Source organism: Cornus florida, unplaced genomic scaffold (assembly GCF_030987335.1).
Source record: "Cornus florida cultivar Cherokee Brave unplaced genomic scaffold, ASM3098733v1 CherokeeBrave_3.0.0_Hap2_Chr10, whole genome shotgun sequence".
Taxonomy (NCBI): Eukaryota; Viridiplantae; Streptophyta; class Magnoliopsida; order Cornales; family Cornaceae; genus Cornus; species Cornus florida.
Window position 1 is genome coordinate 112,295,756 of NW_026775580.1, and position 15,645 is coordinate 112,311,400.

Sequence of the window (15,645 nt, forward strand, 5' to 3'; positions counted from 1 at the left end):
TAATTTTTTCAAATGGATTTTTGTAAGTATTGAAGAATGAAGAGAGGGAGAGGGAGTGAGAGAGGGTCTTAATGAATAATGAATGAAGTGGAGAGAAACCTGTGATTGCCGCCTCAACCGTGTTGTTAAGGACAGTCGACCCGTGCTTAACATTCTCTGGAAGTCTTTGTATAATACATTCCTCTCTCTGTCCAACCAACTACTTCCTCCCCCATCTACCTCTTCCATCCTTTTCATTTACCAAACGAATCGGCCTTAATTGTATATATACACAAGAAAATACAACTAGGGAATAGCCAATTGTGTGTGTGTATATATAGCTTGGATTTTTAATATGCTATATAAAGTAGTATGTACTTCAGCCTTATATATATTCATCTGGTTTAATAATATTTCCCCAGTGAATGCATGAAAGCAAATGATATGCAACCCTATACTTGAAATGAATTAATAAGAGATTTATTGTCATGCCTCATATATATATTGGATATATATTGCCTACTAGTGTGAGAGAGAGAGATTCCGAGGGCCATGAATGCAAATGTGGAGCAATCACGTAGATTCATGCGTGGTCGAGCTGGAAGGCTACTAGTTATAAATTGATAGCGTGAAAGCAATTAAAAACCTTCCCAAGTTCCAACTATATCTGTTTTTCCATCTATAAATATTAAAGGGCAGAAGAAATTAAGCCATTGACTAGTGGATTAATAGAACCTCTTCTATATAAAGCCAATAATTAAGCCATCTCATTTCACCAGCTCTAGGTGTTGCACATATTGCATGTGTGTACGTAAAATAGTAGTAATGGGGTACTACTCTGTCTCTGATATGATTAGGAAGGGCCTTTTGGTGGTGTTATGGGGTTTTTGGGTGGTGGGCTGTATTGAGGGTAGGGAGTTGGAAGAGAAAAATGGTGGGAGAGTAGTGATGAAGAAACCAGAGTGGTTCTTTGATGGTGGTGGTGATGGTGGAGGATTAGGTGGAGGTGTTGGTGAGTGGAACAAAGGGTTTCATTTTGGGCATTCATTTAGCTTTGGTAAGGGGGGTGGATTTAGTTTTGGTTATGGCAATCCTGATATTGGCAATGGACAACCAGATTGTATTGGAAAAGGTGGAAAAGGTGAAGGAGGTGGAATTGGCGGTGGTGCTGGTGGTGGAGGTGGCATTGGAGGAGGTGGTGGTAGCAGCGGAAAGCACCACAAGAAAAAGGAGAAAAAACATCATCATGGTGGTGGTGGTGCTGCTGGGGGTGGCATTGGCAAAGGAATTGGAGGTGGTGGTGGTACTGGAGGTGGCAGTGGCAAGGGAATTGGAGGAGGAGGTGGTATTGGTGGTGGCGGTGGAGCTGGAGGTGGTGGTGGACCTGGAGGTGGCATTGGCAAGGGAATTGGAGGAGGTGGAGGTATTGGTGGTGGTGGCGGTGGAGCTGGAGGTGGTATCGGCAAAGGAATCGGAGGAGGTGCCGGGGGTGGAGGTGGAGCTGGGGGCAGAGGTATTCGAGGTGGGGGTGGTGCTGGGGGAGGTGTTGGTGGTGGAATAGGTGGGGGGAGTGGTGCAGGAGGAGGTGTTGGTGGCGGAGGGATAGGTGGTGGAGGTGGGGGTGGAGGAGGTGTTGGTGGTGGGATAGGCGGTGGGGGTGGTGCTGGAGGAGGTGTTGGTGGTGGGATAGGCGGTGGGGGTGGTGCAGGAGGAGGTGTTGGTGGTGGTGGCGGAGGAATTGGTGGTGGGGGTGGTGCTGGAGGGGGAATAGGTGGTGGTGCTGGAGGAGGTTTTGGTGGGGGAGTAGGTGGTGGTGGCGGTGGTGCAGGTGGAGGATTTGGAGGTGGTGTTGGAAAAGGAATTGGTGGAGGAGTTGGTGGTGGAGCTGGTGGGGGGTTTGGGGGAGGCATAGGCAAAGGAATTGGTGGTGGTGGAGGGTTTGGAGGTGGTGGGGGTGGGGGTGGTGGTGGTGGTGGTGGTGGTGGAGGGTTTGGAGGAGGTGGTGGTATTGGTGGTGGTGATGGTGGGGCTGGGGGTGGAATAGGTGGTGGTGGAGGGCCTGGAAAGTGAGGAAGCAGTGCTTGCACAACTGGTGTCTGGTCAAATAATGAGGGGAAGAAACTCTGAAGCAATGCAATATTTGGTACTGAGGCTTGTCTTAGCCCTGTAGTAATTTGTATGCCAAATTAATTAACCTCTTCAACATTTACATTTAACCCTGTCTGTTCTTAATAACTTTTATGGTACTTATCAACTTCCTTCTTGCTAAAAGCAAGGATTCTTATAATGTGATCCTTGAGTACTATCAAACAGTAATTCTTGTTGAATTAATTAAGTGTTGACCAATGTATTTGCAATTTTTTACAGGATTCCAATGACAATAAAAGTATATTTAACCACTTGATTGCATAAAAAACATAGATTTTTGTCTGTGATAAGCCGGAATCTAAACTCATATATATTATGGCCTCAGAAGTCGATTTTGCGATAAACCTTCTTTCACACTTGGAGTATAGCTTATAATAATAATCTCTATTATTTTTGAGTAAGTGCAGTTCTTGAGCTTTCTATTTTACAAAACTCATTGTAACACAGTCAAAACTATAGGGTGACACATACAGGTTGCGATGAACTTCTAAGTTCATTCTAATATCTTCTCATGCCTAATTAATTAAGTCTTCCAAGAAGATGATATGTCAGCAATGGCTTCCCCAACTGTCAGATAAAGTCCGTTAGAGTTAAATAAATCAATAACTTTTGAGCTGTGGAGCTTCTCCATGACATCTCCAACAGGATTAACCAAGACTAGCTGCACCAAGAAAAGTTACGATTGTTGCTTTTTCTAGAAATTAAGTACCCCATGGAGAGAAAAATTTGCAGAGCAGAAAGGGGTCAATGGACTCGTCTCCTTACCTGGAGTGATCTCTTGTCTAGTGTCTTGTTTAGTTCATATATAGAGTCGATGCCACTGGTGTCTATGGCTGTCACAGCTGATGAATATTTGTAGCAAACAAAATGTGTTAATTAGGCTTAATTACTCAACACAGTTATAAGTTAAATTTAGATGCAGTAGAAAAACATGTGAGAGGTTCGCAATTAGTAAATATTCAATCTTTTCTTTGAATATATGGAATGCCAATAAATAACAATATCAAATATTTAGAATACTTGCAAAACTCACCTGTCAAATCCAAAATTATGCATCTCAGGGTACACTCATTATTTGCTTGAATCCTCTCTTCCTCTTCCCTTACCCATCTTAATACTCTGCAAAAGCTTCTCAATTCAATTATCAGCATTTAATAGAGAAGATATGCTCCTAAAGAAATCAGTGCAAACGAGATGATTGAACCATTGACAGCAGATTATATAGATCATTAGAACCAGTGCCTCAGGTGTTGAAAAACTCTGCTGACCTTTCTTGAAGGTACGTCGAATTTGCAAAATAGATGGGAGATTCAATGCCAAGGATGATGAAGTATGGAACCCTTTTAGCATCCTCGTAACGACTAAGACTTTGGTACAGTTGAGTGCCTGGAATATTCCCCAACAAATTGGTGTTTGGCCTTGTAACATGCAGCAGGATCTTAAATATTGAGACCCCAATCTGTAATTCCAGCAATAGGTACCAGATTCAAGCCAGATAATAAAACCATCCAAATGTAGAATGCATCAAAACATTTATATATTTAAACTTCATTTACACATTTCATTTCTTATTTATTTTCTTTACAGGACTATAGAAATTTAAATAAAGAAACAGTTGTCAAAGACAAAAATTATTTATGGTTCCTATGAGCTTCAAGAATTTGAGTGGAACAAAGAATAATGAAGTTCAAATATTTGTCAATTTCATGTATCTAGATTTAATAAAATGGAAGATTAAAAGAAACAAGAAAATGGTAGAAAAAATTACAGCAATAGCTAGGCCCATCTGCACTGAGACGAATAGAACTCCAAAAAAAGAGCATAAGCAAGCCAAGAAATCAAGCTTATCAATCTTCCACAACTGAAACGCAGCATTGTAGTCAATCAAACCAATGACAGCCGTTATAATGATTGTGGCCAAAACAACGTTGGGAGTATGATAGAACAATGGCATGAGAAACAAAAGAGTAACAAGCACTGAAGCTGCCAGTACTATGTTTGAAAAGGCTGTCTTTGCTCCGGCATTGTAGTTTACAGCAGATCGAGAGAATGATCCTATAAGTTCATTACATTGCCAAGGTTGTGGTTAATTTTATGGAGTCAAACGACGTGACAAGAAGTATTGTTATGTAGAAAAAATTTACGTAGAAAACAAATACCTGTAGTAACATAGCATGAGGAGAAAGAACCAGCAATGTTCATGACACCTATTGCCATCATCTCTTTGTTACCATCAACTTGATAATTTTGCAGAGAAGCAAATGTTCTTCCCACTGCAATTCCTTCCTATCAAAGAAGGAATCGTGAGTGTAAAAGTGCAATGCAAGCCAAATTCTGCTGTTATAATTAGTAATTAATCCCAGCAAAATATCAAAGAATATCACTTTTTCGATGGGGTTTTTGTTAGAAAGGTCTCAATACAAGACAAATGTAATGTAATACTAGTGTAGTACTTACAGTGAGGGACAAGATCCCAGTTACAATGCCTGTTTTGATGCTTAGGCCAAAATGAGAACCATGAAAAAATAACATGTTTATTGAAGATGGGTTCAGACCCTTTGGCAATCGGCCAATCTGTATAGTGACAACCAATCAGAATTAAATGAAAAGTTCATACTTCAATAATGCCCCCAATAAACAGAGGAAACAGGAAATTAAATTTGGAAATTTGTGATGCTATGAGCATTGCTAACATTCATTCTCTTTTTGCAATATTCTTGGCATTTGAATGGATCATAAGCAGGACATTATTTCAAAGGAGAAAAAAAGAAGAAGAAGATGATGATAACAGGAAGGCTAAAAGGGGTAATTATTCTTACTGTAGAAATGGCATGTAATTTGGATCGGAAGAGAAACGCCACAAGAGTTGACAGGATGACAGAAGTCAATGGAGCAGCAGCTGAAATCCAGAATAGCTTTGGCTTCTTCAAGCTCTAAAAGTCCATGAGAAAAATATTGCAAATTTTTTTTATATAATTTTATCAAATAACTAAAATTCAAATTAGTTGATTCAATTAGTGAAATCACATTACTCACCATTTGCCTTGCTGTGAGTAGAAATATTAGGAAACTGAAGCCCATCACTATGGTTTGCCAGGACCACTGCACATTCAAAGCAGACAATTGCACTATCATATCTTTGTACATATGCACTTGAAAATATGTATTTATGTAGAATAAACCTGGTTGATTTTGCTAAATTTATGTAACTAGTTTTGTTGATTTTTTTTTTCCTGACCTCTTTTCTGTGTTGGAAAACAGAGGACATAACGGGAATTATCTGCATCTTGCTAGTGAAGTGAACAATCCCAAGCAAACCTTTAAGCTGCTGCAGGGACACGATGATAGCTGCTCCAGCCATGAATCCAATTAGAGTGGCCTTGGAAAGAAAATCGATAATGAAGCCTAGCCTGAAACAATCCTACTAAAAAATAAGTGATGAGGAGAAAAGGGACTAATACTGGGAATCACTTGTACTATAAGTGTATTAATCAAACTTTTAATGAGACTCCATAATTGGGATTTTAATTTAAGCCCTCACTTATGCTTTAGAATCTCAATTTTTCTAAGTTTAGATTTGTTCTGCATGCATTGAGTCCTTGAAATATTTCAGATACTTCAAATTTTCTTCTTTTCTAAGCAATACATTTCAAAAGCTCACTTATGCTAAAGGTGCACATACATACATACATACATATATATATATATATATATATATATATATATCCCATTAGATTTTGACTTTAACATTGTGCTTTCATGCTCATTTTGCTTTCTAGGAAATTCCTTAATAATTTGAAGAATTTAATAAAAAATAGAATCAGATTAAATTTTGTCTTTTAATCAAAAGTATTCCTGATTAAGGTAAGAGACTATAATTGATGTTTCAGAACGTGGTCCAGAATTGTTAATTTTAGTTAAAAGTATAAAAATCATAACAAATTTGAAACACTGCTCATACCTAAATAGACCCAAAGAAGCTTGAAATAAACCTGCAAAGAAGGTTGCAGTGAAAGCAAGTTTAAGATAGAGGTCTGGTTCATCCTTAGGAGATACCGATTCGCTTAGCATTGTGCCCATCACTAGAGATGCTATTGACACTGGACCAACACCTAGATGTCTAGAACTCCCAAGTGCAGAATATATTAATGGTGGCACAAAACTTGAATCTGCAAATGTTTAATACACACATGTAAAATGTCTATAAATGAAAAAAAAACACACATAATATTGTACTTGTTAATTAATCTCAACAATATTGGAGCAATTCAAATCGAACTCACAAAGTCCAATTATCGGGGGCAGATCTGCAAGCTTTGCATAACTAATACCCTGCGGTTAAAAAATAAATATAAATAAATTAAATTAATTGTAATACTAAACCAAAAGCAATTTCCAATTGTTATTCATATTGAAGCAAATAGAATAAATTTGGAACCAAAAGAAACATGCAAATGATATTTTGATTAAATTTTGCACATGAGAAGAACAAGGGCGACGAAAAAGCCAAATTTTGTTAAATAGATAATTTTTTTTATAAAAAAAATCAAATTTGTAACAAATTTAACCTAAATAAGCAAAAATGTTAAATAAAAAAACAAACAAATGCATGGTGTTTGTCAAACCAAACTCATGATAAGAAGCCTACTTTACTCAAACTTCAATGCCAGACAAACCCCATTTCCCCAAGGGAAAGGGTAAAGGAAAAGAGAGAGGAAAAAGGAAATGGTTTGGGGTGAGTACCTGTGGAATGGCGAGGCTTGCAATGGTGAGTCCAGAGATGAGATCAGATCTGAAGAGTATGAAATTATAATGAGGCACCCATTGAAAAATAGGGAATATATACTGAATACCCAGAACCCATTTTCTCAACAAAGTCTGGTTCTTGAATCTGTAGAAAGGATCATCTGGGAAGAAAATCTCAGAGAGTCTGTGTCTGAATTTCTGGAAAAGGCTTCTGTTTGGCGGTAAATTCACCTTGTGTATCTCTAAAGGTGGCGATGTTGTCTCTGTTGGGATGTTGATAGGAATCCCGTCACCTGAAGTGTTTGAATTTGGACCCATTTTTTTTGGGAAATCAACCAACAAGTTGCTTTTGTTGATAAGACCATAAAACTTGGTTTCAAATTAAATTTATAGAGAAAGGAAAAAGACTTGGTTCAAAATTGAGAGAGAAGAGAAAGAGATGGTAGTTATCAACAGTTGTTGCTCTAGAGACATACTTCCACGCTGTGGAGTACTGTTACGCGCTTGTGGAAGCGCATGCAAAACACGCTCTAACTACCTCATACATGATATAACAGAGGTGGCATGACCTTACAAATCATCAAGATAAAATGGTAATTGTGAAACGAAATTGTATTGACCAATAAAAGAAAATTTGTATTTATTTAATAATTAATACCAAAACGAATTATAATTAATGCATTTAAAGATCAATTTATGACTCCTCTTATCCCTTTGGAGCCTTAGACAGCCTTAATTGCCTCAATTTTAAAGCCGTTGTTTTTTATAAAGAGCAGAGATGCTCGCAAGGCGCAGACTTAGTGGTCAACAATGGTTACTCCTTCAGTGAGTCACATTTTTTATATCGTAACGTTTTAAAACGTCACGCAATTAATGCATTAAATTATTAAGATGTTTTTTTAAAGAGTTAAGTACAAAAAAAATAAAAAAAAAAATTGTTCACATAAAAATATATTAATATCCTCTCTAATATAAATTTTTGGGTTAAGTGTAAAAAACTCCATGATATATAAGGTTTGTGCAGAAATAATCCTTACTTTTTGAAAATGTGCATTTCAGTTCATAAAATTTAAAAAATGTGCAAATAAACCATTCTGACCACTTTTTTGTCCAAATTGTTATAAACTAAAGGGTCGCGTGTGGATTACACTCCTGTGGTATCGATATAGTACGTATAATTGTAATATCCCTAATTTTAAAAGGATATTTCTGGAATTTAATTTATTATTTAATTGCATTTTTTGTGATTATTTGCTTAAATTGTTTTCTATAATCAATTGTTAATTGTTTTATTGTTATTTATTTATTTAATTAGAATTGTTTGTTTAAGTGGTTGATTGTGTGTTCAGTGTAGTTAATTATTTAATTGAATGTATTTAATGAAGTTTAATTATTTTTCTGTAACTTAAATGTGACTGTAATTGCTGTTGCTCACATATAGTTTTACATTAGGTTTAAACTTTATATGGGTAGCCGACATTGTTTATAACACAGGATGGTTTATAGGCCGAGTTGGGCTCTGTCTCTAATCTTATAAGGATTAGGGTTTTAGGGATTAAAGCTTATAAATATACCATGACAATAAGTCTAGGGTTTACGATCATAACACTTAGCTTATAGACGTAAACTGAGATCTATTAAAACAGAGAGATGCAGAGTAAGGTTTTGAGAGAACAGAGCACGTTGGGTGTGGGATTCGACTGAAGTTTCAAGGTCGAACCTAGGAGAAGGGAAGAGCAGAAGTAAGAGGAGGCTTGACAGTAGTTCAGTGTTGCCGGAACAGTCGACACGACGCCGAGATTTCATAACTGAAATCACAGGCAGGTTCTTTTCTTCCTCCTTCCCTCTGGCTTGTGTTCTGTGCACCTAGATAGTCTCTAAGGTTTAATTAATGAATAACTGAGTTTACATGTATATTATATGCCATATTGATGATATATATGTGTTTTAATCTGTTAAATTACAATTCGTGCATGTCTATTTTCAGTGGTGTTCTTAAAGCATGCTTAGTCTGTATAACTGGTAGTTTTTGTATTTATTTTCAACTGCTGTAAACACATCGTGGGGATTATACTGGACACAGTTAGAACCCTTAGGAACAGTTTAAAACCAAATAGACAGGTTGGGAGCGACCGGAGACGAAGCAGAAGGTCGCAAAAGTTGCAGCGGTTGAAGACGGCTCTCAGAGGAGGTGAGAGCCGGCTCCCACACATGTAGAGTCGGCTCCAAGGTTAGTGGAACCGGGTCCAGGCTGATTGAAACCTGCTCCCAAAGTTTTAGAGCAAGCTCTACCCCAAAATTGCTTCCTGATATTGTTTTTGACGCACTGTTTTGAATTGTGAGAGGATTGAACTGTTCTGAAAATTTTGGGACTTCACAGAGGGATTAAATGGTTTATTTTGGATGTTATTAAGACCTTAGATTGATCAAAGTTAGCCTCTGAGTCAGTGGGACAAACAATATTAAATTAGTAAATTTTCTATACTGTTCAAGGATGAAAGACGGATTAATTGCATAACTAAATTTTAGCAATTTAATGGGATTTAGGATGTTTATCAAACTTATTTTTAATGCATGATAGGGTCATCTATGTATTTGTTTTGATCTATACATGTTTTGGAATGCTAATTGTCGAAATATCAAACCTTTTCTGCAATTACCTGGATTACTTTTGGATTGCAATTGCTAGAATAATGAAACGTTTTCTGCAACTAATTGGATAATGGTTTGGACTGTAAATTACTAAATTATGAATTATATATTGTAATTTACATGGATATGGAGGATTGTATGCACCGGTATGAGACGGTGGCATACTAGGGACGGTTTAACTTCAGAGCGCTAAAACCTAACCTATCGAATTAACGAAATGGATTGTAAACTATTGAATCCTAAATTGTGTTTAAGTCAAATCAACTAACCTAAGTTGAGTGACTTCCTGGATTAGTTGGTTACAGTTAAGTCATATCAGCTACATAAGTTGAATAACTAACTAAACTATGTTTTGTATGTCACCTCAATGAATAATTGAATGATATATTCTGGATTCGGACGGACTTTAGATATATGGTTATGGTACCACGAGATGAGCTTGAGTCTCAGGCTCGTTGGTTAGGGTGTGTATATGCAGTGGATGCGTAACTGGATATAGTAGGTTGAGGTGTACCCTGTTAGGTTTAGGTACTCATGCCCACCTTTGGGTGCGTTTTCGCATGTTGCCTTCTATTCAGGTTGAGACCCCTATTATAGTCCAATGAATGTCCCTTAGTGTGATACCCCCTAATTTCGGAACACGGGTTGATCAAGTCCGCGCACAAAATTAGGGAATATCAAACCAATTATAGTATTTAAACAAGCACGGATTACAAAATGAAATAAAGAATAAAAGAAAACGCTGAAAGAATCCAATTAATAGTAAATCCATTAATTACTTCCAAATGGTTACAACTCGGGAATCCCGTAACTCAAGGACCCCTTAACCAAAAGTTACTATTTAGAATTTCAACAAAAAAAATACTAATATCAACTGAAACAAAACTAATATCCTACTTTTAAATAAATAGAAGGAATGGATAAGTCCTCCAGCCGCGGATCCTCAACCTTGAGACTTGACCTTCTAACAACCTGAAAAATAAATCGCGGGTTAAACCCTACGAGCAAGTTCCCTCTACCAAGCCTCTGAAAACCAATAAACAGATCATCTTTACCAAAACCATCCCTAATTAAGCTTTAACTTTAATATATGATGCTACAAATATATATAAATACTTATATATATAGTACAAGAATTCTATCTGTTAATAGGGCATTAAATTGTCAAAACCACCCACCAATAATTAATTATCAGTCATACCTAGACCAAGCCCCCTTTTTATAATTTTCTCATAAAGTAAACCCCACTCACCTTAACTCCATCCTAAACAGTAATTTAGTCATCTAAACATATAGCAATTTAAATATGCACCGGCAAATCAACCATGCCATTTATAAATATATTTATTTATATACTAGCAATTCAACCATGCTTCCTTCAATATATTTACTTTTACAATTAATTAGCAATTTAACCATACTTTCCATATATGAAATTTATTCATAACCAATAAGGCAGTATATCAAAGCCTTTGGCAACTCATCCATGCCTACAATTCAACCATGTACTAACTTTAAACTTAACTCTAAGTATAATTATACATAGACTTCACATGCATATGATAAGCATGTCCTTAATTTAATAACCGTGTATCTATTACGATTTTAAATCAACCATACCATACACGAATCAAGTCATACCAAACAAGATTTATAATATTTAATAATCTTAAATAATATATATATACACATATATTTTATACTATATATATATATATGTGTATCATACATTCCATACCAATCGTTGACTATTTAAAATCATATCTACATATATATATACATATATACACCTCCTTTCATTGCAAAAATATTTAATTAATTGTAGTTATACCACTAAATGCTACCAAGTATCTTAGTAACACTCTGAGGCTCTCAGAACATCAAGAACACACCCTCTAATGATTAATTGTAACCCTAACAAGCTTAAGATACATACTGGAACTTCACCGGAGTCTCAAGCAACTTTCCAGGACCTCACACGCATCCCCACGCGCCTCCACGCGCCGCCACATACCCCTAAACTACTCCCATGCGCCTCCAAGCGCTTCCCCTTACCGGCAGACGCGTCCACGCGCCTGCACGCGCCCTCACACGCCTGAGCCACTCTCGGCGCGTGTTGGCAGCTCCTAATTGGTTGTTGTTTGGTGCTCTTGGTAAGCCGCGATGCACTGGATCCTCTCCCTTAATCAACTACATCTAACCATTGATGCCGCATGTGTATCAACTTACAACGGACCGCATCACACCAGATCAATCCAACTAAATTAAATTAATCCTATGGCCTAGATCAACAAGTGCACCCTTTTCCTACGTACGCGACCACACTGGATAAAAATCCTATTGATGCGCAAATACTAGCCGCCTCCAGTGTGTTTGTTAAACAATTTAACATATATATATATATATATATATATATATATATATATATATATATATATAAAACAATTTCTAAATTAACATTAAAAATATAAATTAATTTCAGAAAATTTAAAAAAAAAACTTAGAAAATTCCAAAAGCTTTATTTATTATTTTGGGCATAAATGAACATATACAATTTAATTAAAATCCATTTAATTTAATTAATCGTGCTACACAAGGTTAACGCAAAATATAAAAATTTTAGAAAAATAAAATTTAATTAACCTAACCTCACATAAAAGATCTAAATTATCAGAACGATGCATACATATATTCACATGTTTAATTCTATAATTTTGTAAAGAATAAATATGCTCCTCCAATCTGAATAATATTTTAATTTAATAAAATAAAATTATAATTTCGATAATCAAGGTGATAAGTTTATGAGTTCTAAGAGGAGAAGTAGAGAAGAACTCGCCTTTTCTTTTCCAAATCCGGTCTCCTCTTACGTTCTTTGATTCGGCCTCCTCTTCGTTAGCCCTTCTTCTTCTCTCTCTAATTCTCTTATTTTTCTAACGTGGAAAAACTCATAACCCTAAAGTCTTACGTGTCTATTTATACACATCCAAAAACCTAAATCCTTTTCCCATTAGGATTATTATCATATAAAATAAATAATATGGATCTTTTAAATAATATATATACATACATATATTTTAATGTAAATATATATATATATTACCTTCCATATGTAACCATTAGTTAAATAAATTATATATACCTATATATATCAATATATAATTATATTGACATATATATTCCTCCACATGATTTAATAATGAATTAATATACACATGTAATTATATAGGTGTAATTATGCAAAGATAATTATTAAATATCCTCACAACCAAGGGCCTTTACCAATTAACCGAACAAGGCTTCCTTCAAGCCCAATACCACATCCGTTGGTCCAACTTCCTTTAATCCCAATCCAAATAACTTAAATACCTAAAATAATGAAATTAAATTTAATAGCTACCCATAATTAACAATAAAGTTACACCAACATAAAATCACGCAAATCAAATAAACAATTTACTAACTAGCATTCCACAAATCCAGCACCATATAAATTTAACAAATAAAAGTAAAAATATAATTTAATTAAAACAATACAATTTACCTATGCACTTAATTAAATAAAACAAATCACAACTATCAAGCACCTAATTAATTAAAACAAATCATTTAAAAAATAATAATAATAATAATATAATATAAATTAATTTAATTAATAAATCCTTTTTTAAAATATCGAGGTATTACACTTAGTGTGGATATATATATACGTATGGACTAAATAGATATTGTAAGGTATCTAGGGTGTATCTGCGTATCGGGTCACTGTATGGATTGCAGTTAGATTAGAACTTGTTCGTGGGCCTGATCCACTCCTTTATTCTTTTCAGGTGCAGGACGGTTCCAACCTTAGAGCTTGATCGTGCTATTCGATGATAGTTTTCCATTCGTCAGATTACGTAGGACTTCTCTCGATGTTTTAGTTTTATTTACTTTCAGTTTTAAGATCAGTTGGGATTTTGTTTAGGGGTCCATTAGATGGATTCCCGAGTTATAATCATGGAGGTTTTGGAAGTTGGATTTTATTAAGTTTTATCAGTTGAGAATTTTATATTAGTATTCTTTTCAGCTTTTAATATTTATTCTTATTTCATTTTTTCATCTGTATTCATTTTAAAATATTAATTGTTTGATATTTCCTCGGGTTTAGGCCTGATCAACCCGTGTCTCAGATCCAAGGGGTATCACAATAATCCCCTATTGTTTTTTCACCTCCCCTATACATTAAAAATGGTGCGAATCAGTTCCTTTTAGCCGTTGACATATATTGACCGGTACCAGAGGTACAAAAAGACTAAAACAACCCTCTATCTATAATTTAAAAATACCATTAAATTTCATAAAATGGGAAAAGACAAAGAAACCCTTTATTAATACTACGTCGTTTCAAGTTAGGGCATATTTACTCCTCTGTGGCCTCATTTTACCCACACTTTCTCTCAATTGACCCACCAATGTTTCTCTCTTTACAATACATATAAACCAAATCTTCGATCAGTTTTATATCTCTCAAATTCAGACTTTGTTCTCATCACAACGCCCAACTTGATACACGACAATTCAACCCAACAAAGAAGAAGAGAAAGCCCAAACCAAACTTCTTCGAAGAAAATTGCGATAAGTGGTCTGTCAAACCCACTTCTTTGAGAGAGAAACTTCCATGGCAAAAACAGGAACAGAGAGAGCCAATCAAAGAAGTGCAAGAACAAAGCCTGCAGTTTTGTGGGTCTGAGTTGGAAACTGAGAAGAAATCTACCTTTAATGACCCGGTGAGTTTCGGTTCCTCAATTCGCATAATTTCACCTCCTTGGGTTCATGGAAGCAATCCCAAAAAAACCTAGTTTGATTTTGAAACTAGAAATCCACAAGAAGTTTGGGAAAAGGGCGAAATTATTAATGAATTTGGCAGATATTCCAAAAACAATTATCATAATATAGGTCAGGAATCCAGGAATTTGAAAGAAGAGTTATTTATAATGGCGAATGTAAAGAAAGAGTTCAAATTAATTCAAACCCAGTTAGGTTACAGGAGGAGGAGGAGGTTGGGCTTGTTGGGGCCGATAATGGTGTTTTGTTTTATGGAAAATCATCTAGGGTTGATGGAGAATTCCATAGTTTTAAGGGTTCTAGTGTAATACCCCTAAAATTAAAATGATATAATTGAAATTTTACTATTTATTTTAAGTGTTTTATGTGTTTAGGTTTAATTGATTAAATTATTTGTTCGTTCTTTATTTGATTTAATTGTTTAGTCTTTAATTAATTTAATTGTCATTTAGGTTGTCTTTGAATTGTTTTGTTGGTTAATTATTTTATGTAATTTAATTGTGGTTTTAATTAATTGGTTAAATTTTTTTTATTTTATTTAATTAAATAGGTTAAATTATTAGGGTTTTGTCTCTTTACTGTCACGTTTGAATAAAGCCGCCTTGTTTAATTAAGCCGCCTTAGAGATGTAAGGAATTGTTGATTTCCGTCTCTACGATTAAAGTAGAATTAGGGTTAATATCTTTTCCTAAGCCTATAAATAAAATAATAAGGGTCTGCTTAGGGTTGTAAGCACAAACCTTATTCACGAATAGTGAAAATACAGAGAGTGAAACAGAGAGTTTAAGGGAAAAACTGAAGGAGATGAAGGTAAGGTTTGAGCCAAAGATTGTAAGCCGGACTAAGGAGGAAGCTTGAGAGCTGTTTGAGGGTTAGAACCGGAGCAGAGGAATCCTTGACGGCGATCACGATCGCCGGAAAGTCTAGGAAGAAGACGACGTTGAAAGGTTTCAAACCGAAACCGAAAGACAAGTTCTTTTCTTCCTCCTTCCCTTTAGCTTGTGTTCTGTGCACCTAGATAGTCTCTAGGGTTTAATTAATCAAGAACTGAAATTTACATGGTTAATATATGCTATATTTATGGCTGTTCGTTGTTGAAATTAAATCTGTTACAATTCGTGCAAGTCTTTTGTTTTCTTAAAGCATGTAAATTCTATTGGAATTTTAGTTACTGTATTTTCTTTCAACAACTGTAAACGAATGATTGGGATGCTACTGGGATTAGATAAGACTCCTAAGTTCAGTAGTGAAGAGGAACAGAGGGGATTGGAATGGAATTGATATTGCAAAAT

General features: G+C 35.5%; 2 protein-coding genes across 2 annotated transcripts; both read right to left on the bottom strand.

The window, feature by feature from the left end:
* Positions 1-1,223: 1,223 nt before the first annotated feature.
* Positions 1,224-2,624, bottom strand: LOC132278414 (uncharacterized). Its single transcript, XM_059780204.1, has 2 exons — positions 2,573-2,624; positions 1,224-2,143 (listed from the first exon to the last, which is right to left on the bottom strand). Exons 1-2 carry the CDS (start codon positions 2,622-2,624, stop codon positions 1,224-1,226), a joined length of 972 nt encoding a protein of 323 aa, XP_059636187.1.
* LOC132279890 (probable sulfate transporter 3.4) lies at positions 2,451-7,275 on the bottom strand. The gene is made up of 13 exons (XM_059781946.1): positions 6,871-7,275; positions 6,411-6,459; positions 6,089-6,296; positions 5,366-5,537; positions 5,164-5,229; positions 4,947-5,060; positions 4,585-4,701; positions 4,287-4,413; positions 3,896-4,182; positions 3,396-3,586; positions 3,161-3,246; positions 2,893-2,969; positions 2,451-2,788 (listed from the first exon to the last, which is right to left on the bottom strand). The coding sequence occupies exons 1-13, from the start codon at positions 7,189-7,191 to the stop codon at positions 2,651-2,653; spliced, it is 1,953 nt and encodes a 650-aa protein (XP_059637929.1). The 5' UTR covers positions 7,192-7,275; the 3' UTR covers positions 2,451-2,650.
* Positions 7,276-15,645: the final 8,370 nt, after the last annotated feature.

What these genes read in the sequence shown, in the direction of transcription:
- LOC132278414 (XM_059780204.1), bottom strand. Translation starts at nt 2,624, where the DNA reads ATGAACTTAGAAGTTCATCGCAACCTGTATGTGTCACCCTATAGTTTT. An exon ending in GTCACCCTATAGTTTTGACT is followed by an intron (nt 2,144 to 2,572) that starts GTGTTACAATGA and finishes AAATTACTACAG; the next exon opens with GGCTAAGACAAGCCTCAGTA.
- LOC132279890 (XM_059781946.1), bottom strand. Translation starts at nt 7,191, where the DNA reads ATGGGTCCAAATTCAAACACTTCAGGTGACGGGATTCCTATCAACATC. An exon ending in CAAGCCTCGCCATTCCACAG is followed by an intron (nt 6,460 to 6,870) that starts GTACTCACCCCA and finishes TTTTAACCGCAG; the next exon opens with GGTATTAGTTATGCAAAGCT. An exon ending in CTCATGCTATGTTACTACAG is followed by an intron (nt 4,183 to 4,286) that starts GTATTTGTTTTC and finishes ATGAACTTATAG; the next exon opens with GATCATTCTCTCGATCTGCT.